The sequence below is a fragment of the Phoca vitulina genome, unplaced genomic scaffold (assembly GCF_004348235.1).
Source record: "Phoca vitulina isolate PV1807 unplaced genomic scaffold, GSC_HSeal_1.0 scaffold58, whole genome shotgun sequence".
NCBI lineage: Eukaryota > Metazoa > Chordata > Mammalia > Carnivora > Phocidae > Phoca > Phoca vitulina.
The window spans coordinates 6,355,298-6,375,824 of NW_022589761.1; the positions used below are offsets into that span (position 1 = coordinate 6,355,298).

General features: G+C 52.8%; 3 protein-coding genes across 4 annotated transcripts; 2 read left to right on the forward strand and 1 right to left on the reverse strand.

The window, feature by feature from the left end:
* The first annotated feature begins 3,581 nt into the window (after positions 1-3,581).
* OVOL3 (ovo like zinc finger 3) lies at positions 3,582-5,886 on the forward strand. Its single transcript, XM_032390394.1, has 4 exons — positions 3,582-3,675; positions 3,750-3,814; positions 4,985-5,186; positions 5,678-5,886. The coding sequence occupies exons 1-4, from the start codon at positions 3,582-3,584 to the stop codon at positions 5,884-5,886; spliced, it is 570 nt and encodes a 189-aa protein (XP_032246285.1).
* A 47-nt stretch (positions 5,887-5,933) lies between these two features.
* Positions 5,934-7,477, reverse strand: POLR2I (RNA polymerase II subunit I). Its single transcript, XM_032390398.1, has 6 exons — positions 7,084-7,477; positions 6,952-7,006; positions 6,565-6,638; positions 6,401-6,475; positions 6,245-6,296; positions 5,934-6,041 (listed from the first exon to the last, which is right to left on the reverse strand). Exons 1-6 carry the CDS (start codon positions 7,140-7,142, stop codon positions 5,979-5,981), a joined length of 378 nt encoding a protein of 125 aa, XP_032246289.1. The 5' UTR covers positions 7,143-7,477; the 3' UTR covers positions 5,934-5,978.
* Positions 7,478-7,715: 238 nt separating this feature from the next.
* Positions 7,716-16,313, forward strand: TBCB (tubulin folding cofactor B). 2 transcript variants are annotated; one of them, XM_032390379.1, is made up of 6 exons: positions 7,716-7,910; positions 8,421-8,564; positions 12,138-12,234; positions 12,866-13,057; positions 15,835-15,907; positions 16,044-16,313. In XM_032390379.1, the coding sequence occupies exons 1-6, from the start codon at positions 7,797-7,799 to the stop codon at positions 16,156-16,158; spliced, it is 735 nt and encodes a 244-aa protein (XP_032246270.1). In that variant the 5' UTR covers positions 7,716-7,796; the 3' UTR covers positions 16,159-16,313. The 2 variants fall into 2 exon arrangements, with proteins under 2 accessions (XP_032246270.1, XP_032246271.1); XM_032390380.1 differs by lacking the exon at positions 7,716-7,910 and adding an exon at positions 7,963-8,143.
* The last annotated feature ends 4,214 nt before the right edge of the window (positions 16,314-20,527 follow it).

Sequence of the window (20,527 nt, forward strand, 5' to 3'; positions counted from 1 at the left end):
AGGCCGGAGAGAAGGCACAGGCCATGTGGACATCTTGGGAAGATACCCGGGCAGACAGAACAGCCAATGTGAACACCCCGCTGGGGGGATCAAACATATATGGAAGGAATGGAGTGAGCTAGGAGAAGGGGTAAGAGAGGAGATGGGAGGAAGAATAGGGTTCAAGGGGGCAGGGCCTTGTTGCTTCATGACATTTAAATCCAAGAAATATTCACAACACAATTTTCCCCCCTAAATAAGACGCCTGATCTTGGTAGCTAAGGAGATGCCCAGTATTGTTTATTTCTCAGAGGCCCTGCCCCTGCCCTGCCCTGCCCCACAGGTTACAGACCCCTGGGGACCCTCTCTCCTTGCCCCTGCCTTGCCTGGCCACTGAAGATCCTTGAGGCAAGGCTTGGCATCCAGGCCCCTGAATACCCAGAGGACCATCTTGAGCCTTTCCCTAGCGGAATGTACCCCTCCTCCCACCCTGTATCATAATTAAGCCTTCAGGGGCGCCTGGGTGGCTCAGTCGGTTAAGCGTCTGCCTTTGGCTCAGGTCATGATCTCGGGGTCCTGGGATCGAGTCCCACGTTGGGCTGCCCGCTCAGCGCGGAGTCTCCCTCTCCCTCTGCCCCTAACCCTGCTTCTGCTCCCTCTCTCTCAAATAAATTCTTTAAAAAAGTCTTCAACGCACAAGTAGCAAGCGTGGGGGCCCACGCTGCAGGGACATTTATTACTCTTGATTATGTTCCTGGCCCCGTTACCCTCTGAGGCTGAGTTCCACCCCCAGCTTAGGCCCTCAGAGCTGCAACATGGCTGCCATACCGGCACTTGGGCAGTATGCTCTCAGCTAACCAGGAGCAAAGGCCCGACGGAGGGCAGCTGCCAGGGTAGTAAGAAAGGTGCTCAGCCTTCCTAGACGCTTCTTTCAGAGCAGTTGTAGGCAAGAATGGAGATGGCTTTGATTCACTTGGACCAACCATCTCTCCTGTCCTGGCCATATCGCTGTTCAAACAAAATTGGGTTCTCTCAGCACAAGAGGGTGGGCTGGTAGAGAGGACCCAGTGTGTCTGCCACTCTCCACTTCTTAATGCTAAGCTCTTCTGCCCTGGAAAGACCAGAATCTCTCCTCTGACAAACTGGCTGGTTAAGAAACCACTGCTGGTGAATGTGTGCGCATGCGGTTTGTGGACCCACAGGGCCCCAGCAGGAAGAGGACAGAATGCTCACACAGGATGTTTCAAGGAGAGTTCAGTGAAGGGATCTTTTACAAAGAAGTGGGCAGGGGATAGGGAAATCCTATGGTATGGTATCCTGGACTGGTCCCAGAGAAGAGCTGTCACTCCCACCCTAGCCTTGAGCTATAGATACAAGGGAGCAAAGTGGGACCCAGAAGAGCCAATCCTGGAGAGAGGGCTGCCGTGAGGGGAGCTGTGTGCCTGGCAACTTCATAGGGAGAGAGTTGGAGAAATCCTCTCCCCCATCTTCTGTGGGGCTCCCCATTGTCGAAATCCTATTGGGAGCGAGGGGGTACGGGAGGAGTGGGACAGAAAGGGTATGGGGACAAATAAAGACACCCAGCCCTGAATTTCTTCCCTAATGTGTTTTCAGTAACACAGGAACCACTTGCCCCAAGAGACGTGGTGCTGGGCAGGGAGAATTGGGCACGGGGAAAGAGACAAGATGGCTCCCCCTAACCATTTGCCAGCTCATTCTTCAGTGCAACTTGCGCCCTGTACTCCCACGCTGGACCGATCCTAGATACTGGGCTGCCAGACCTGTGCTGCACACACCAGTCAAAGGTGCATGAAATCCAACAATTGTGAGATGGAGACACTTAAAACACTTTTTAAAGAACTTTATTTTTTAAAGATTTTATTTGCTAGAGAGAGAGAGTGAGCGCACGAGCTAGGGGAGTGGCAGGCAGAGGAAGAAGCAGGCTCCCTGCTGAGCAAGGAGCCTGATGTGGGGCTCGATCCCAGGACCCTGGGATCATTACCTGAGCCAAAGACAGATGCTTAACTGACTGAGCCACCCAGGTGTCCCGACACTTAACACTTACAGATGGCCGGACTGACTGAAACTCACATGCTTGCCTAGCCACCCCTCAAGACTTCCTAACAACCACCCTGTTTATATGCTGCATGCTAAGCGCTCTCCCCACATGATCTACATGGATCTTTGACACAAACCAGTGATAGGGAGACACGTTAGTCCCATTTTCCAGATGAAGAAACTGAGGCTAAGCAAGAAGTGACTTGCCTGGGTTCTGCAGAGAGAAAGTGGCAAAGCTCTGGGCTAACAGACTCTCAGTCCCGCCTCCCTTGCTGCCCCAAATGAATCAGCAGGACTGACTCTCAGGGAGTGTGAAGAAATGAAGAAATAATGCTTCTCTCACCACCAAGCCTTTGTGTAGACTGTTCCCTCTGCCTGGAACACCCTCCCCTTTCACCTGAAACCTCATCTTCCTTCAGGGCTACATCCAGCAGTCATCTCTGAACCTTTAGGCTGGATCAGGAGCCTCTTCTGGGCTCCTTTGAGCCCCCTGGGTTTTCTCTGTTGCAGTTGGGATCACTTTGCCTGTGCATCCCCCATCATAGCTTTGGTCATTCTGCACTGTTACTGGCGTGTCTCTCCCATGGGCTAAGTTATGTGTTCATTTTTAGTGCTGAGCTAGGCCTGGCCCATAGTTGGAGCTCAGGAAGTCGCTGACTGGATAAATGAGAGGAAGTAACTGCACAGAGAATATTCAAAATCCTTAACCAGGGGTTAAGAGGTCAGACAATGATCAATCTAGAACACAGACTCGCTTGAATGTAGGGGTGGGGTTCTGGGAGCCCCTGGCTGTGTCAGGTGACCCCCTTTGGCTCCTGGACTGTGGGAGAGTGGGGAAGTGGTGTCCCAGGCAATCACTAGGAGCTGGACTATTAACACACCAATATTCTAATACCTGCTACATCTGAACAGTGTTTCTGGCTGAACGTCAGCTCTGGGCATCTGAAAATCAGAGAGGTAGAGCTTCCTGTTGGAAGATGCATAGCCTATATCCTCCCCTTGTCCTTCCCTACTGCACCATGCTGTCTCTCCACCCTCTGGAGCAAGCAATCACAGCCACTCCTCACCCCCGCTTCCTCAGACAGCTGCTGTGATTTGAATAACCAAACAGGCTGTTGGATGTCCGGTTGGTAACTGATTTGCCTGGCAAACAGACTCTCAGGTCCTTAGCCCTGCTACTTTAAGAGGACAGCCTCCCTGCAGTCTTTCCTTTTTCCCACTCCCAGGAGCTGTCTAAGCTTCAATCTTGCCCTTGGTGTCCTTGGGGGTCCTAGCGCTTGGCCGCCCCTGGTGGCTGGAGAGTGCCTTCAGGAACCTGGTGTAGGAGAAGGGGGAGGAATGGCGGGTCCCGAGGCAAAGGTAACTGGAGCCAGCGAAGTCGGCTCCCTGGGCTGGTCACAAAATTTGCATGGAGAGAATGAGTCTCCTCCAGGGCTCCCCCCTCCCTCCCTCCCTTCCCCCTCCAGTCATCCTGGGGCTGAGGTGTGACTGTCGGTGGGAGAAGCAGTCGTCTGTGTGGGGCCATCTCACCATTCCTGGAGGTGATGCCCCGTGCCTTCCTGGTCAGGAGTCGGCGTCCACAGCCACCCAACTGGGGCCACCTGCCTGATCAGCTCCGGGGAGATGCCTATGTCCCAGGTGGGCCCCTCACTGGGCCTGGAGGTGAGGGGTAGGTGAGACACAAAGCATCACCGTCTGGCTTCTCTCCTCAGACTGCAGCAACCAGCAGGGCCCTCCAGCACACCAGTCTTCTGGCCTCGGAGACCCTTGGGTAGCGGTGAGTCTGCAGCTGGACCACAAGACCCTGCTCGGTTTCATCCCTCCCCGCTCTCAGCCTCCACATAACCTGACTGCCCCTTACTTCCCAAGCCCATTGCACATGCTGCTCCAGCCTCAGGACCTTTCCACTTATTGTTCTCTGCTGGGAATGCCTTTCCTTTCTTAGTAGAGCTCACTGTTCGGCTTCATCCCAGGCACCATTTCCCTAGCGTGGGCAGTCACATTTCCTATCCCAAGATCCCTCTGTCCAGTGGGGCAGAACAAGATTCAAGCCAAGTGGATGGCGATTTCCTTTTTTTTTTTTTAAGGTTTTATTTATTTATTTATTTGGCAGAGAGAGACACAGCGAGAGAGGGAACACAAGCAGGGGGAGTGGGAGAGGGAGAAGCAGGCTTCCTGCTGAGCATGGAGCCCGACACAGCCTCAATCTCATGACCTGGGACCATGACCTGAGCCAAAGGCAGATGCTTAAGGACTGAGCTACCCAGGCGCCCCTGGCGATTTGCTTTATGTCAGACCAGAAAAGGTGACAGGAGCAGGATGGGGAGACTGGGGTTTCTCAGAAGGGATATTCAGCTGTGCATGCCCTGGAAGAAGGAAAGCACTAGCCGGAATAGAAATGTGACTGGGATCATTTCAGTATTTGTTCAAAGCCAGGAAGTGTTCTAGGCAATGGATATTTACCAGGAATAAGACAAAAATTCCATCCTTCCTGGAGCTTATAAATCTGGTGGGAGCTACAGGGATAGACAATAAAATTAGAAAAATCTATGTTACGGGGCGCCTGGGTGGCTCAGTCGTTAAGCATCTGCCTTTGGCTCAGGTCATGGTCCCAGGGTCATGAGATTGAGGCTGTGTCGGGCTCCCTGCTCCACAGGAAGCCTGCTTCTCCCTCTCCCACTCCCTTTGCTTGTGTTCCTGCTCTCGCTATCTCTCTCTCTGTCAAATAAATAAATAAAATCTTAAAAAAAAAAAAAAAGAAAAATCTATGTTACGTTGGAAGACGTGCTATGGAGAAATATAAAGCAAGGTAAAGGCAAGGCCAGGGAAGGGTCAGGGAAGGCCTTCGCACACACGAATAGCAGCCTTCCCAGCCCTCCTTGGTTCCTGGTTCTAGGTATTCCATTTGCTCTGGCCGGGGGGTCTAACTCCCATGTCCCTCCCACAGCACATGCAGGGCAGGCCGGCCTCCACTCCCAGGGGCCCGGGGACACTCGGCTGCCCACTCTGCCCCAAGGCCTTCCCTCTGCAGCGCATGCTGACGCGACACCTCAAGTGCCACAGCCCCGCGCGCCGTCACGTGTGCCACTGTTGTGGTAAGGGCTTTCACGATGCCTTCGACCTCAAGCGCCACATGAGGACTCACACCGGTGAGGAGGGGCAGGGGCAGGGCAGGGCGGCTGGGCCCCAGGGAAGTCTGGAATGAAATGGGAGAGAGGTGCCCAGGATGTTCCAGCGTTTGTGTTCATGGGGTGAAGACTCAGCCATCAGGCGGCTTGGAACACCTCCTACTTAAGCCCCCAGCCAGTGGGTGCTAAGGTGGTGCCAGGGTGGAGGCCTGCTGAGGGCTGCAGCGTGAAGACAGTAGTGGCTACAGGATTCAGGTCCTAGACGGAAGGGTGCAAGGAAAAGCCTCCCTCCTCCTCCTGGGGAAGGAATATCCTGATGAGCAGGTGGGGAACACAGGCGTCTGGCCCACGTTTGCACTGGGTGGAGGTAGCACATGGTGGGACACAGGCAGAGTATGGACACCTCGGAGCAGGAATGCAGGAATGCTCATGGAGGGCAAGGTGGAGAGGCTTTGGTTTGGAGGCCATTGCCCTGTCTGTCCTCCACCCACCCCCCCCGCCCTTCTGCACAGGGATCCGGCCATTCCGCTGTGGAGCTTGCGGGAAAGCATTTACACAGCGCTGCTCACTGGAAGCTCATCTTGCCAAGGTGCACGGGCAGCCGGCCAGCTACGCTTATCGTGAGCGCCGTGAGAAGCTGCATGTGTGTGAGGACTGTGGCTTCACCTGCTCGAGGCCGGACGCCTACGTGCAGCACCGCGCCCTACATCGCGCTGCTTGAGAATGTGCATCCCACACAACCCACGGGAGGCAAATAAACGCACGAAATGCACGCACAAAACACAGAATTTATTACACATAGGAGAGGACAGTTCACTCGGTCCAGCGGTGGCCACAGTGTGGGGCCGTGCACACGTAGTACAAGCGCATGGCGTCCTGCCAGAAAGGGTGCACGGTTAGGAAGGGCCTGCACCCCATGGATGTGTACGACACACCACCTCCATCCAGCAGAGCCGCACCCCAAGATAATAGGCAAAGGGGCCTTCCCCAGTGGTAAGGGTCCCCCCCAATACTGGTATCCCTGCCCCCGGGGAGGACCAACCCTGGGACACGCAGAAAGCCTTCCTCCTGCCGCTCACCTCGGCCCGGGCACTATGTGACTGGAAAAACACCGCCTCCTTGTGGCCACACCTGGGAGGACAATCAGCCACTCAGCCAACCATACCCTTCCCTCCTCCCTTCACCCAGTGAGGACGAGCCACTCTCCATCCCCAATACCAACAGCGCGCTCTCACTTTTGGCACGGGTGGTCCTCGGTCCGCGGCAACGTGGGGTCCTGGGACACGTCAGCGATGATCTGGGTCAGTTCGCTGAGGGAATAGAAGGCGAATAATTATGCCCAGACCAGGCCTTTCCCAAGCCAACAACCCCGTCCCCCGGCTCTAGTGCTGCCACTCACTCCACTTCGTGCGTGATCTTGTTGACGTAGATGCAGCTGTTGTCGGCTTCCTGCTGGTAATCACAATTCCGGCACTACGAGAGGGCGAGTGTGGCGGGGAGGGGGTCATGGAGAGATCCGGGAAGCGACTGGAAGGGAAGGCTGGGTCTTCCCTGGAGGGAATGACTAGAGAATGGAGTCTCGAAGTTGGGATAACGGGGTATATTGAGAATCACTTCGGGGATGGGCAAGACAAGAGAGTAGGGTTCACTCGGGGGATAGGAGGCGAGACCAAAAGGCGTAGGAGGCGTAAAAAGGAGTAAGGGTCACGTGGAGTAGGTTGGGGCCACACTGGGAACAGGTGGACCGTTCTGGGAAGACCCGGGCACTCCGCAGACTCGTGCTCACCGCGTAGAGCAGAATGCGGTTCTCCTTGTCCTCCTTGGGGTAAAGCATGTTGTTACTGTGGGAGGGAGAAGTCAGAGGTCAGTCCTGGGGCCATTACTTGCTTCCCTTACACACTCGCAGGCCCAGGCTCACCATTCCTGGCAGAATCGAATACCCACGAAACCCGGCTCGTAGGTACCGTCTGGTTCCATAGCTACGCACTGCCCGCCAAGCAAGCCTTCCGCACTTGCTCCGCCGCGCGACCGGTCGCGGGAAGGGTCAAGCCTAGTCGCTTCGCCAAGGGAGGGGCGGAGCTACGCACACACACTGCCCCCCTGGGGCTTTGTGCTTGGCTCTGCGCCGAGGTTCGATTAATAACTTGCTTCAGTCTTTTTGATATCCTGCGGTAATTGGCTCCAACTTCTGAGCCTCGCTTCCCCCGTTTGTTGAATAGCATGGTACGAGAGCCAGGAATACGATGCTTTACGTAATATGCAAGGCCGAGAGCATAAATGAAGCCATTGCTTTTTGCTGGCTGCACATGCGCGGACGAGGTAACTCTTGCCAGTCCTTCCTGTGGGCTTCAGCCTTCGCTCGCCCGGGCAGTTTCCCGGGTGGCTATTGGAAGAACAAGGCACCATGGAAGACCTCTCAGGATTGGCTGGGCCTACCCACGAGTACGGGAGAGCCCGCTTCCTGGCGTGGAAAAGATACGGCGGCGATTGGCGGACCCTGTTTGCGGGAGAGCATGGATTGGCCAGGTCGGGAGCAGAGGGAGGGGCTGATATCCCAGAAGCGGCGGCGGCGGCTGCGGAGCTGGTGTGAGGAGACTGACCGGGCTGCGGACCCCGGCAGGGTGTGGCGAGATGGAGGTGACGGGCTTGTCGGCGCCCACAGTGACCATTTTCATCAGCAGCTCTCTCAACAGCTTCCGCTCTGAAAAGCGGTACAGTCGCAGCCTCACCATCGCTGAGTTCAAGGTGTGGCCGTGGGGGCGGGGTCCGGAGGGCGGGGCGTAGCGTTTGAGGGGGCGGGGCAAAGGAGAAATGGAGGGGCTCCCCGAACGCGGGGAGGGGCGGGGATCAACCAAGGTTGAACAGATTGGGGACTGGGCCCCGGAGGGGCGGGGCTAGAGGGAACCTGAGGTTCCAGAAATTGGGGGCGAAGCCAGGGGAAATCAGAGGTTGCATAGGGCGTGGCCAGGGATAACCAGGTGCGTCCTAAATGGTGGGTTTCTTGGAGGAGCAAGGATGGGATGATGGTTGTTACAAGGGGTGGAGCTTAGGGGCGCCTGGCTCCCCTGGTAGAGCTTGCGATTCTTGATCTCCGTTCGTGAGTTCGAGTACCGCGTTGGGCGTAGGGTTTACTTTAAAAAATATAAAAATATATAAATTTGCAAGTACATACCTTAAAAAAAGAAAACAAGGGGTGGAGCCTCAGGGCAGAGGGTGGGGCCGCTAACAGCCTTCCACCGGCTGCTCCCCGCGCAGTGTAAACTAGAGCTGGTGGTGGGCAGTCCTGCTTCTTGCATGGAACTGGAGCTGTATGGACCTGACGACAAGTTCTACAGCAAGCTGGATCAGGAGGATGCACTGCTGGGCTCGTACCCCGTAGACGACGGCTGCCGCATCCACGTGAGACCTCCCCTCCATTCATTTATTTATTGAACAAATACTTGCTGTACGTTGTTCTGTGTGATAACCAAGATAGGCCCTCCTCTCATGGAGCCCCCAGTCCAGCAGGGAGAGAGACAGAGCCATCACTGGACAGTGACAGCCAGAGTAGTCTGAACTGGGCTGGGAAAAGCCCAGGGAATTGGGGGCCCTCAGAGAGGTACCTACCTGACTCCTGGAAGTATCAGAAGAGGCTTCCTGAGGGGTGGGATGCCTGAGCTGAGACCCGAAGGATGAGGAAAGGGCAACTTAGGATAAGGGGTGGGAGGAGCATGCCAGGTGGAGGGAACAGGGTACAGAGGCATAGTTTGAGGTGGGTCAGGGTGAGTGATGAGACTTGGATGCGTTGGAAGAAGTTGGAACACAGAGGACCTCTGCATGCATCAACTCACATCATCCTCTCTGTCCCCCCCCCGCCCCTTACTCTTCAGATATCCCAGCATCCCAGGTGACCTCCACCTCAGGGCTTTTGCAAGTGCTATATACCCTAAGCCTGCATGGTTCTTTTTTATATGGCTTCACATGGCTCACTCCACCCTTCCTCACACACTTGGAGGGTGTGAAGCCTTCACTGACCTCAGTATAAAATTTAAATCTCCTCTCTTTTCCACTTTACTTGGTTTTTGTCCTTAGCTCCTAGCACCCAGTGACATACTGTGCATTTCCCCCAGCACCTGGAATAGTACGGAGAAGATGCTTAGTGAATCATTGTTGGATACTGACCTGAATCCGTAAAATAAGACTTGGAAGATGGTGTGATTAACCCCATTTTGCACAAGATAAAACTTAGCTTCAGGATGGAATTTATTTTCCTAAGGATGAACTATAGTTAGAATTTTCGCCTCAATCTGCATGACTCTGGAAGTCACTGTGCTCAGAGAACTGGTTCTTTGTTACCTCTTAAGTGTGCATTGAGCATCCGTGTTATGCCGGGGCTATAGGTGTGAGCCAGGTCTGACGAGGTCTGTTTTAGCTGTGTCCAGTGTGCGAGGTAGATGTTAGCTAAACATTCACAGGAACAAATATGAAATGTCAGAGACACAAGAGCCATATAGGAAGAGCTCACAGAGCTGGGAGAGCTGATATTGGGGGAACCTGACCTATCAGTGAGGTCTGGGAGGACTTCCTGGAAGAGGTGATGCCTGAGCAGAGACCTGGAAAATAGGAAGAGTTAACTGAGGAAAGGAAAAGAATACTCCCGGAGAAGGGCACAGCATGTGCAGACACTGAGGTGGAAGGGAGCACAGTTAAGTACAGGGACTGAGGAGTGGCCTCTCCTCTGGTGGACAGAAGTGGGAGCCAGGGGAGGCCTCTGAGCCAGGAGAGTCCTGGTCTGGCTCAGGTGTTCACAGGCTCCCTTTGACTGTGTGTGGAGAGCAGACTGCAGAAGACCAGAGGAGTAGGGAGACCAGGGAGGCGGCTTCTTCCATAGTCCAGGTGGTGCAGTGGGGCCTGGATCATAGTGGGCGCGGGTCAGGATAGTGCTGGGCCCCCAGGACTGAGACTTCGGGCTGACAAGTGGGCAGCCTCAGCCCCGGATGCTGGTGGGCCACGCACGGGTCGTGGCATCCTCAAACAGGAGGTTTTCACACATGGATTCAGGTGTAGACAGGCCTCTCACTTCTGAGGTCAGTTGAGGAAGGTTTCCTAGAGGTGGAGCCTCTGGGGAATTTTTTTTCATTTTAAATTCTTTTCCTGTTTATAAATATTCCCTGTATTTGAAGCACCTGACTGGCTCGGTCGGTAGAACATGTGACTCTTGGTCTCAGGGTCATGAGTTAAAGCCCCATGTTAGGCACAGAGATTACTTAAAAACAATTTTTGAGTATGTATATAAAATATATTAACCTATATTTGTTGCCTAAAATAATAGCCACCTCAAATTTACAAGATCCTTAATACAGAAAGTAGAAATTCTTAGTGATCCTGGCCAGAGAAAAGGGCCGTTTCTGTTTTGCTGTGTTAGCCCAGTGGCTCAGGCCAAACACCTGAGGGTCTTTGCTGACCCCTGTCTTTCCCTCTCACCTATATCCAGTCTGTCTGCAAACCCTGTGGACTCCACCTCCGGAATCTATCTGGAGTCTACGCTCTTCTCCCCCACTGCGCCTGCCCTGTCCCAGCCTCCATCTCACTCCTGGACTCCACAGCAGCCCTTCCCGGGGGAGGGGGGGGTCCTGCAGTCTGCTCCCCACCTGCAGCCAGAAGGAGGCTGTGAGGCCCTGAGTCGGGTCAGGGTGCTCCTGGCTCAGAGCCTCCCTGGCTGCAGCTCAGTCTGGGTAAAAGCCAAAGTCTGCAGTGATCTGTTGTGTCTCCCAGCCTCCCCTGGCTCTCCACTCCAGCCGCCATGGCGTCCCTGCTGTTCCTGAAAAGGGCTAAGGACATTTCTGCACCCGAGATTTGGTGCCTGTCGTTCCTTCTCAGCCTTTAGACCTTGGCTCAGGCATCCCCTCCTTTCAGAAACCTTCTCTGGGGGCACCTGGGTGGCTCAGTCATTAAGCGTCTGCCTTCGGCTCAGGTCATGATCCCAGGGTCCTGGGATCGAGCCCCCCATCGGGCTCCCTGCTCAGCGGGAAGCCTGCTTCTCCCTCTCCCTCTCCCCCTGCTTGTGTTCCCTCTCTCGCTGTCTCTCTCTGTCAAATAAATAAATAAAATCTTAAAAAGAAAAAAAAAAGAAATCTTCTCTGACCACCCTTCATGCTCCTAAGCCTCTTTGTGGTACTTATATATGTAGAACCTTGTCATCGACTGGTGTTTTTTTTTTTTTTTTTTTTTTTAAGATTTTATTTATTTGAGAGAGAATGAGTGAGAGAGAGCACACATGAGAGAGGGGATGGTCAGAGGGAGAAGCAGACTCCCTGCTGAGCAGGGAGCCCGATGCGGGACTTGATCCCGAGACTCCAGGATCATGACCTGAGCCGAAGGCAGTCGCTTAACCGACTGAGCCACCCAGGCGCCCCTCGTCTGGTGTTTAATAGATGTGTTTGTTTAGGGTCGGTCTCCCAGCAGAATGAGCACTCCTTGTGTCCCTAGCACCCAGCACCCAGCCCAGCTGGGCGCCATGGAAGAGCTTAGCAACAGTGAGTGAATGAATATTGGGGGGTGGGACAGGAAGAGATGCTTCCTGGTCTGGAGGTTGGGGCCAGCTTAGGAGGGTCCCAGATATCCAAAGAGGGCAGATGTGCTGCCCAAAAGTCTCATGAGCAAGACCTGAGCTCTACCCTTCAGTTCCAGTGACTTGGGGACCATCAGTGGTGATGGCGGCAGCATGTGGCAATTGTCTGGGGGCAGATCCAGCCTCTGAGGGCTTGGATGGGGGTGAGGAAGGGGAGATGGCCAGTGTGGCCACCTGTCCTCATCCCTTCTGCTAGGCTCCGGAGAGGAGAGAAGGCCTGGGTAAAGGTGAGGGTAGAGGAATGTGGCCTTTCCTAGATGGAGAGACTTAAATCCAGGGAATGCTGTAATGTGCAGCCCCCAGCATCCCAAGCCTCCCAGGCCAGGCCCTGCTCCCCACTGACCTCCCTCCCCTCACTACAGGTCATTGACCACAGTGGTGCCCACCTTGGGGAGTATGAGGATGTGTCCAAGGTGGAGAAATACCAGATCTCACAAGAAGCCTATGACCAGAGGCAAGGTACAGGCACAGAGGGATGGATGGGGGCCTGTGGGGGCCAGAAGGCATCTGTGCGGGTGGACAGAGGTCGGGGGCAGACAGGGACACTGTGGGGAGGTTGGTGGTGTGGGCAGTGGGGACAGACAGACATGGCAAGTGGAGGGCATGGGATGAGGTTGGTGTGTAGACAGATAGGGCTTGGAGGGGCACAGGGTGTGGGGTGTGAGTCGGGGCTGGGAGGTGTGAGGGAGCGTGGGCCGGCAGACGGGGGCATGAGAGGGAAGTCTGGGGTGGGGGGGTTAGTTAGGGTCCCCTGGGGGCATGAGCAAAACAGATCCGAATGTGTAGTGAGTAAGATGAAGAGAGGCTGGATGGAGGGGATATGATACTGAAGGGATGTAGGAAGATGGGGTAATGGGAAGACTGGAGGCAGGCACCTTCCTTTTAGTTTCTGGATTGTGGAGAGGCCCCAGGAGTCCTGGGGAGAAGTCAGGGCTGTAGTGGGAGACTCGGGGCTTGGGTGGCAGCCCTCCAACTCCCAGAAGAGTTTCTCTCTGCATGTTGGCCCTGTACGGGTGGAAGGTGATCCCCTTAGGCCAGAGGCCACACCAGGGAAACCATGTCTAAGCCTTGTCCCCCACCCCACCCTCAGACTCAGTCCGCTCCTTCCTGAAGCGCAGCAAGCTAGGCCGTTACAACGAAGAGGAGCGGGCACAGCAGGAGGCCGAGACCAGCCAGCGCCTGAACGAGGAGAAGAGCCAGGCCAGCGCCATCCCTGTGGGCAGCCGCTGTGAAGTGCGGGCGCCGGGGCAGCTCCCTCGCCGGGGCACTGTCATGTATGTAGGTATGTGGCCCACGGAGGCTTTCTGCTCGGCCCGGAGGTGGGCAGTGCTGGCGACCCAGCCCTCAGGGAGATCCCAGTCCAGCAGGAGAGACAGACCCAGCAATGACAGTGACAGCCCAGAGTGTTCATGCAGGGCAGTGGGATGTGGAGGCAGAACAGCGTGCATTGTGATGGAGGAGACGGAGGCCGGAGGGGTCAGTTCAGAGGTGAACGCACAGGGCGCCAGTGTCAGAGCTGAGATGGGGAAGGCACGGGCCGAGGTGATGGGGGCGGGGAGGAGGGAAGCTTCGGGGGCCTGTGGGAGCTGAGAGGCAGCACCAGACCCGTCCTCGAGAGGGATCCCGGAGGCTTCCTAGGGGAAGGACTGCATGAAGGAAAGGGTGCTCCAGCCAGAGGGCACGGGGAGTGCAAAGGCCGGGAGCGAGAACAGGCTGGGCCTGTCTGAGGCCCAGGAAGGGAGTTAGGGAGGGAGGCTCATGGCTCTTGGGAAGGAAATGAGGGGAGGGGTAAGAGGTAAGTTCCGGGCAGGAGTGAGGCCGGACCATGCAGGGCCTCAAAGACAGTGGAGAGCAGTTGGGTGTGTTGTTGTTGTTGTTTTAAAGATTTTACTTATTTATTAGAGCGAGCGAGCACGAGCAGGGGGAGGGGCAGAGGGAGAAGCAGGCTTCGCGCAGAGCAGGGAGCCCGATGCAGGGCTCGATCCCAGGACCCCGGGACCATGACCTGAGCCGAAGGCAGACGCTTAACGACTGAGCCACCCAGGTGCCCCGGGTTGTTTTTTTATAACAGCTTTATTGAGCTATAATTCAGATACCATAAAACTTCAAGCATACAGTTCATTGGTCTTAAGTATGTTCACAGAACTGTGCAGCCATCACCACAGTCAATTTGAGAACATTCTCGTCTCCCCAGAAAGAAACTCCGTAAGCGTTAGCAGCCACTCCCCATTTCTGAAACCTCGACCCCCCCAGTCCTGGGCAGCCACTAATCAATGTTGTTTCTGTAGACAGACTGTTTTGGACGTTTCGTATAACTGGAATCCTGTAAGACGTGGTCTTCCGTGACTGGCTCGTTTCACTGAGTTCTCGAGGTTCATCCGTGTTGTAATACGAGTCGGTGCTTTGTTTCTCTTTATGGCCGACTGATGCCGCGTTGATTGGCTACACCCCATTTTACGGACTCGTTCATCAGTTGATGGATGTTTGGGTCCTTTCCACTTCTTGTCTGTTACGAATAATACTGCTGTGGACATTCTTGTATGAGTTTTTGTGTAGACACGGGTTTTCATGTTTCTGCACGTAGGAGTGGCGTTGCTGGGCCACATGGTCACTCTGTTTAACTTTGGAGGAGCTGCGCCATGTCATGGGCGCACCAGCGGCGTATGAGGGCTCCAGCTTCCCCGCATCCTCGCCAACACACTTATTATCTGTCTTTCTAATTACAGCCATTTTAGTGGGTACGACGTGGGACAGCATTGTGGGTTTGATTTGCATTCCTGATGGCTAATGAGATTGACCATCTTTCCATGAGCCATTTGTGTATCTTACTTAGAGAACTGTCTATTCAGATCCTTTGCCCATTTTTTAACTGGGTTGTTTAGTTGTTGTTGTTGAGTTGTGTATTAGTTTTCTGGGGCCACCTTAACCAAGGAATCACACACCGGATGGCTTAAATGACAAAAATGTATTTCTCTGTGTTTCGGAAGTTGGCAGTCCCAAGATCAAGGCCTTGGCAGGTTTAGTTTCTTCTGAGGCCTGCTTGGCTTGAGATGGCTGCCTTCTTGCTGGGGCCTCACGTGGTCTTCCCTCTGTGTGGGGGCACATCCCCGGTGTCTCTTTGGGTGTCCAGATTTCCTCCTCTTATAAAGACACCAATCAGATTGGATTATATCCCACCCTAATGGCTTCACTTTAACTTAATCACCTTTTAAAAGGCCCTGTCTCCAAATACAGTCACATTCCGAAGTATTGAGGGTTAGGATATCATCATGTGAATTTTGGCAGGCACAATGCAGCCCATAAGTTGTAAGAATTCTTTATATATTCTAGATACAATTCTCTCATCAAATATATGATTCGCAAATATTTTCTCCCATTCTTTTTTTTCCCCTCCCATTCTGTAGGTTGGTTGTCTTTTTACTTTCTTGATTAGCGTCCTTTGAAGCAGAACATCTTAAAATTTTCATGAAATCCACTTTATCTTTTTTTGTTGTTGCCTACGTTTTTGGTATTATATCTAAGAAACCAGTGCCCAATATAAAGGTTTACTCCTATATTTTCTTCTAAGAGTTTTATAGCGTTACGTTTTGCATAATGGTCTTAGGCCCATTTTGAGTTAATTTATGTGTGTGACGTGAGATAATCCAACTTTCTTCTCTTGTGTGTGGATATCTAGTTGTCCCGGGACTATTTGTTGAAAAGACTATTCTTTCCTCCTTGTATAGTCTTAGCACCCTTGTCATTTGATCATAAGCAGTGTGGATTTTATGCCGAGTGGGATGGGCGGCCTTTGAGGAGTTTGGGGCAAGGTAGCGGTGCTGTTTACTTTAAATTTTTACAGACTCCTCCAACTGGGGGTGTTGAGTAAATAGGGGATCCGGGTTAGGAAAGTGAGACCAGTGAAGGGGGCTATGATATTAGTCTGGGCAGGAGATGGAGGTAGCCCTGGGTGGTAGCAAGGAGAGGTTTTTGCCAGGATAGGCTTTGTACTCAGTGGGTGGGAATGAATCTGGGGTGAGCTGCATCCAGAGGTTTCATTGGGCTTTCCTCCCTGGGCAGGACTCACAGATTTCAAGCCTGGCTACTGGGTTGGCGTCCGCTATGATGAGCCACTAGGGAAAAACGATGGCAGGTAATAAGCAATCCCGTTTGGGCATCTGCGTGTGCATATGTGTGCTTATACGTGTAAGTGTGTGTGGGTGAGCATCTGGGGTGGGAGCCATGTTGGGGCCCTTTCTGACCACTGCCTCCCGCATCATGCCCTGCAGCGTGAATGGGAAACGCTACTTCGAATGCCAGGCCAAGTACGGCGCCTTCGTCAAGCCCTCGGTTGTGACAGTGGGGGACTTCCCCGAGGAAGACTACGGGTTGGATGAGATGTGACACCCAAGGAAAGGCATCCCCCTGCTCCAACTAATTCGCCTACTCATTGCCCCTCCCTGTGTGTGCCCATGGCCCTCTTCCCTGAGCCCATTTTTATTTTATTTACCTTGCCATTGACTTTTGAGACTCATGCAATAAATTTGCTGGAAACCTGGGAGGTGTTGGAGGACTTGATGATTACCAGAGGGGTGGGCGGTGGCTGGGTAGGTGAGGGTGAAATAGGAGGCTGAGTAAAGAAGAGGTTGGGCAGGATGAGGCTTTATTCCTTAGCTGATAGCTGGGGGCCCATGAGACTGTTCTTTGTCCTTTATTAGTTACTGTAATGTTTTTCCTGCTATAACAAAGGGGCCCAAAATAATAGTGGCTTAAACAAGGTAGTTTATTTATTTCTCATGTAAAGTCTCATGTAATCACCAAGAGCTGGTATGGTGATCCCTCTGTGTCAGAGGCCAGTCTCCATACATATATCTTATTGCTCTCCCTTCTCCTCATGATTTCCACATCATCAGCTCCAGGCACCAGGGAGAGGGGAAGGGGGAGGATACCTCTTGCCTTTAAGGAATATGTGCAACTCAAAACTTGTTTCTATTTCATTGACCAGTATTTTGTCTCATGGCCACTTGTAGTTGCAAAGGAGACTGGGAAATGTAGTTTTTATTCTGGGCAGCCATGTTCCTAGCCAAATATCAGAAGTTCCTATACCACAGAAGCTGGGGAGAAGGGATATTGGGGGTCAATAAGTTGTTCCACCACAGTTCCTGTGGGTGGGAGACCTTACCTGTTCACTTAATAATACTTTTAAAAAGAAAGAAAGCAAAAGACTAGAAGTAGGGGCGCCTGGGTGGCTCAGTCGTTAAGCGTCTGCCTTCGGCTCAGGTCATGATCCCAGGGTCCTGGGATCGAGTCCCGCATTGGGCTCCCCGCTCAGTGGGAAGCCTGCTTCTCCCTCTCCCACTCCCCCTGCTTGTGTTCCCTCTCTCGCTGTGTCTCTCTCTGTCAGATAAAATCTTAAAAAAAAAAAAAAATGGAAGTAGCATGGAGCCCCTCATAGCGTTGTCAAGCTGGGCAAAGCACATTGTGCCCTCAGGTATGACTTGTACGCATGCAGTCCCTGCATTCTGGGGAACTTGGGTCACACTGCGCATGTGTCTGAATGTGCAGAAGCCCCTCGTTAGCTCCTTGAAGTTTTTCCTGGGGTGACTCACAGATTCACACACGGGGAAGCCACACATACACACAGGAAACACTGAGATTCACATCAGACACCCACAGTGATAGATACGTACCTGTACATCTACTGAAACTGTCAATGTATAAAAACAAAAACCAAAATAACTGGTTACTTTAGAAAAAGATCCCAAGGGGGCGCCTGGGTGGCTCAGTTGGTTAAGCGACTGCCTTCGGCTCAGGTCATGATCCTGGAGTCCCGGGATCGAGTCCCGCATCGGGCTCCCTGCTGTGCAGGGAGTCTGCTTCTCCCTCTGACCCTCCTCCCTCTCATGCTCTCTGTCTCTCATTCTCTCTCTCTCAAATAAATAAATAAAATCTTTAAAAAAAAATAAAATAAAAAAAAAATTAAAAAAAGAAAAAGATCCCAAGGCTTAGGCCTCTACAATGTCAGGGAGTTGTCAGAGTGAGGAGCCTTAGAGGGGAGGTCCCCCAACTTCCCAACCAGCACCTACCAATTTAAGTTCAGCCAGAGTCCATGAACCTTGATTTCATAAGTCCTCAGGTCATTGCAGATGGAAGACAGTAAATATCCAACACTGTCTACAGTTTTTGAGGCCCCCACTGTATGTCAGGCCTCATACTGGGGACACGTTCATGAAGTGTACACAGTCCTTGCCTGGGAGGTAAAGGCAGACAGATTGTCCCTCCCTCTCTCTCTTTTTTTTTCCCACTGTGATAATTATGAATCAGGTTGCTGGCAGTGGGGGAAGGAGAACAAAATCACTAAATCGGCTAGTGGTGCTGGGATAGGGACATTTGAATAGGAATCACCTGAACAAGAAGGGACCGGGCTCTGTAGGCCTGAAATCATCCCTTTGGTGATTCATGCCCATCAGGAACTTGATCCCTTTGTTAAACACAAACTTAGGCTGAATGCAACCTTTGTCTTGGAGCTGAGCTAAATCAGTTACTGAACGTGCTTAATGGCTTGCTGGAGTTGATTCATGTACCAATTAGAAACTTGGGATTATTCAGTAGGTTAAGAGAGGTAGTGTAACGTTACTGAGGGAAAGCACAGACTGGGAAGCCAGGCAGCCTGGGTTCAAACCCCAGCTCTGTCATGCGGCCCCTGGGGGACTGAACAAGTATTCCTTCTCTCCAGGTTTCAGCTTCATTCCTATAAATCGGGGGTAATGACAGCACTTCCCCCCCAAACGACTGTTGTAAGCATTAAATGAGCTAATACGTAGTAAGCGCTTAAATCAGCTCCAGGCACGTAGGTAAATGCCTACTCAGTAGATACTACCAGTAGGTATAATAACGACTACTCACAGCCAACAATAGTAATGCTGGCTTTATTTAAGCCTCACAGAGGGACCTGCCCCTAATTTCTTCACCCTAATTTCTTAGCTCGCCCCACCTTTGCACATCTGGGGTGAGTCCGTCTCCGGAAGAGATTCCCAGAGATTCCAAGATCGACGCTAGTTTCCCAAGTCTCTGCAACCTCAGGCGGCCCAGACGCGTGCAATAATCAGCAGCCGCCACGTGGGGGCAGCAGCGCACTGCTCAGCGAACCGCGCGCAGGGCCTCGTGAAGCGTGGATTCTCGCTGGCGCTGGGCGGTGGCTCCAGCCTGGCATGCGAACTGCATTTCCCAGAAAACCATGCGACAACCTCAGCCTCGTTTGGCTCAACGGAAGCTCAAGCGGAGGTCGCGGGGAATTGTGGGGTGAAGGGACGTGGGCTCCTCCGCGGAGGGCGGTGTTGTGCAGGTGTGGACGGCTGCAGGTCCGCCGTCGGAGTTTATTTATTTATTTTAAAGATTTTATTTATTTATTTGACAGAGAGATAGCGAGAGCAGGAACACAAGCAGGGGGAGTGGGAGAGGGAGAAGCAGGCTTCCCGCGGAGCAGGGAGCCCGATGCGGGACTCGATCCCAGGACCCTGGGATCATGACCTGAGCCGAAGGCAGACGCTTAACGACTGAGCCACCCAGGCGCCCCTGCCGTCGGAGTTTAATAGAGGGTGGGAACCGACGTCCTGGCGGGGGCGCCAGAGCGGACCTTGTGGCCTTTTGGAAGAACCCAGACGAGGTCACTTTGTGGCCTGGAGCTGGCTGGGCCGTCTTCCCTCCTTTCGGCTTTCCTGCATCTCCGCCGGTCATTCACTCTCTAGGCTTGTGGTCGGCAATCAAGCCGGGTGAAGGCGCTCACGTCTTAAATGAAAAAATATCCCCTTTTCCCTCTTCTCTGTCTTCTAAACAGTTAAATCTTTTTTCCCCAACGTATTAAGATAATTTTAAATTAGAATAGTTAAGGATTTCCCAAGTACCCATCACTCAGCTTCTGTAGTTGTCAAACATATGGCCAGTCGTGTTTTATTTATTCTGCTTCCTCTTCTCCTCTTCCATTATTTTAAAGCAAATCTCGGGCAATATATCGTCTCATTTGGAAATGTTTCTGTACCTATCTCTAAAAGATAGTTTCAATCACACCTAAAAAAATGCAATAATTCTTTAACATCTAATATAGGTCAGTATTCAGAAGTCTCCGGGTGTTTCATAAATGTCTTTTTTTTTTTTTTTTTAAGATTTTATTTATTTGAGAGAGACAATGTGAGTGAGAGCACAAGCCAGGGGCAGAGGGAGAAGAGACTCCCCACTGAGCAGGGAGGCCCATGCGGGACTTGATCCCAGGACACTGGGATCAAGACCTGAGCTGAAGGCAGACACTTAACCAACTGAGCCACCCAGGTGTCCAAGATTTTATTTGTTTTTTTTTTTTAAAGATTTTATTTTTTTTATTTATTTATTCATGAGAGACACAGAGAGAGAGAGAGGCAGAGAGAGAAGCAGGCTCCCCGCTGAGCAGGGAGCCCGATGCGGGACTCGATCCCAGGACCCTGGGATCATGACCTGAGCCGAAGGCAGACGTTTAACCATCTGAGCCACCCAGGCGCCCAAGATTTTATTTGTTTTGAGAGAGAGCATGAGCAGGGAGCAGGGGCAAAGGCAGAGGGAGAGAGAGAGAATCCCAAGCAGATTCCACATGGAGCTGGACTCAAGGCTGGATCTCATGACCCTGAGATCATGACCTGAGCCGAAATCAAGAGTTGGTCACTTAACGGACTGAGCCACCCAAGCACCCCTCATAAATGTCTTTTTCCTGTTGGTTTGTTCAGATCACAATCCAGATGATGAG

What these genes read in the sequence shown, in the direction of transcription:
- POLR2I (XM_032390398.1), bottom strand. Translation starts at nt 7,142, where the DNA reads ATGGAACCAGACGGTACCTACGAGCCGGGTTTCGTGGGTATTCGATTC. An exon ending in ACCGCATTCTGCTCTACGCG is followed by an intron (nt 6,639 to 6,951) that starts GTGAGCACGAGT and finishes GCCCTCTCGTAG; the next exon opens with TGCCGGAATTGTGATTACCA. An exon ending in GAGGACCACCCGTGCCAAAA is followed by an intron (nt 6,297 to 6,400) that starts GTGAGAGCGCGC and finishes TTGTCCTCCCAG; the next exon opens with GTGTGGCCACAAGGAGGCGG.
- TBCB (XM_032390379.1), top strand. Translation starts at nt 7,797, where the DNA reads ATGGAGGTGACGGGCTTGTCGGCGCCCACAGTGACCATTTTCATCAGC. An exon ending in ACGACGGCTGCCGCATCCAC is followed by an intron (nt 8,565 to 12,137) that starts GTGAGACCTCCC and finishes CCCTCACTACAG; the next exon opens with GTCATTGACCACAGTGGTGC. An exon ending in AGCCTATGACCAGAGGCAAG is followed by an intron (nt 12,235 to 12,865) that starts GTACAGGCACAG and finishes CCCCACCCTCAG; the next exon opens with ACTCAGTCCGCTCCTTCCTG.
- OVOL3 (XM_032390394.1), top strand. Translation starts at nt 3,582, where the DNA reads ATGCCCCGTGCCTTCCTGGTCAGGAGTCGGCGTCCACAGCCACCCAAC. An exon ending in TCGGAGACCCTTGGGTAGCG is followed by an intron (nt 3,815 to 4,984) that starts GTGAGTCTGCAG and finishes TCCCTCCCACAG; the next exon opens with CACATGCAGGGCAGGCCGGC. An exon ending in CCACATGAGGACTCACACCG is followed by an intron (nt 5,187 to 5,677) that starts GTGAGGAGGGGC and finishes CCTTCTGCACAG; the next exon opens with GGATCCGGCCATTCCGCTGT.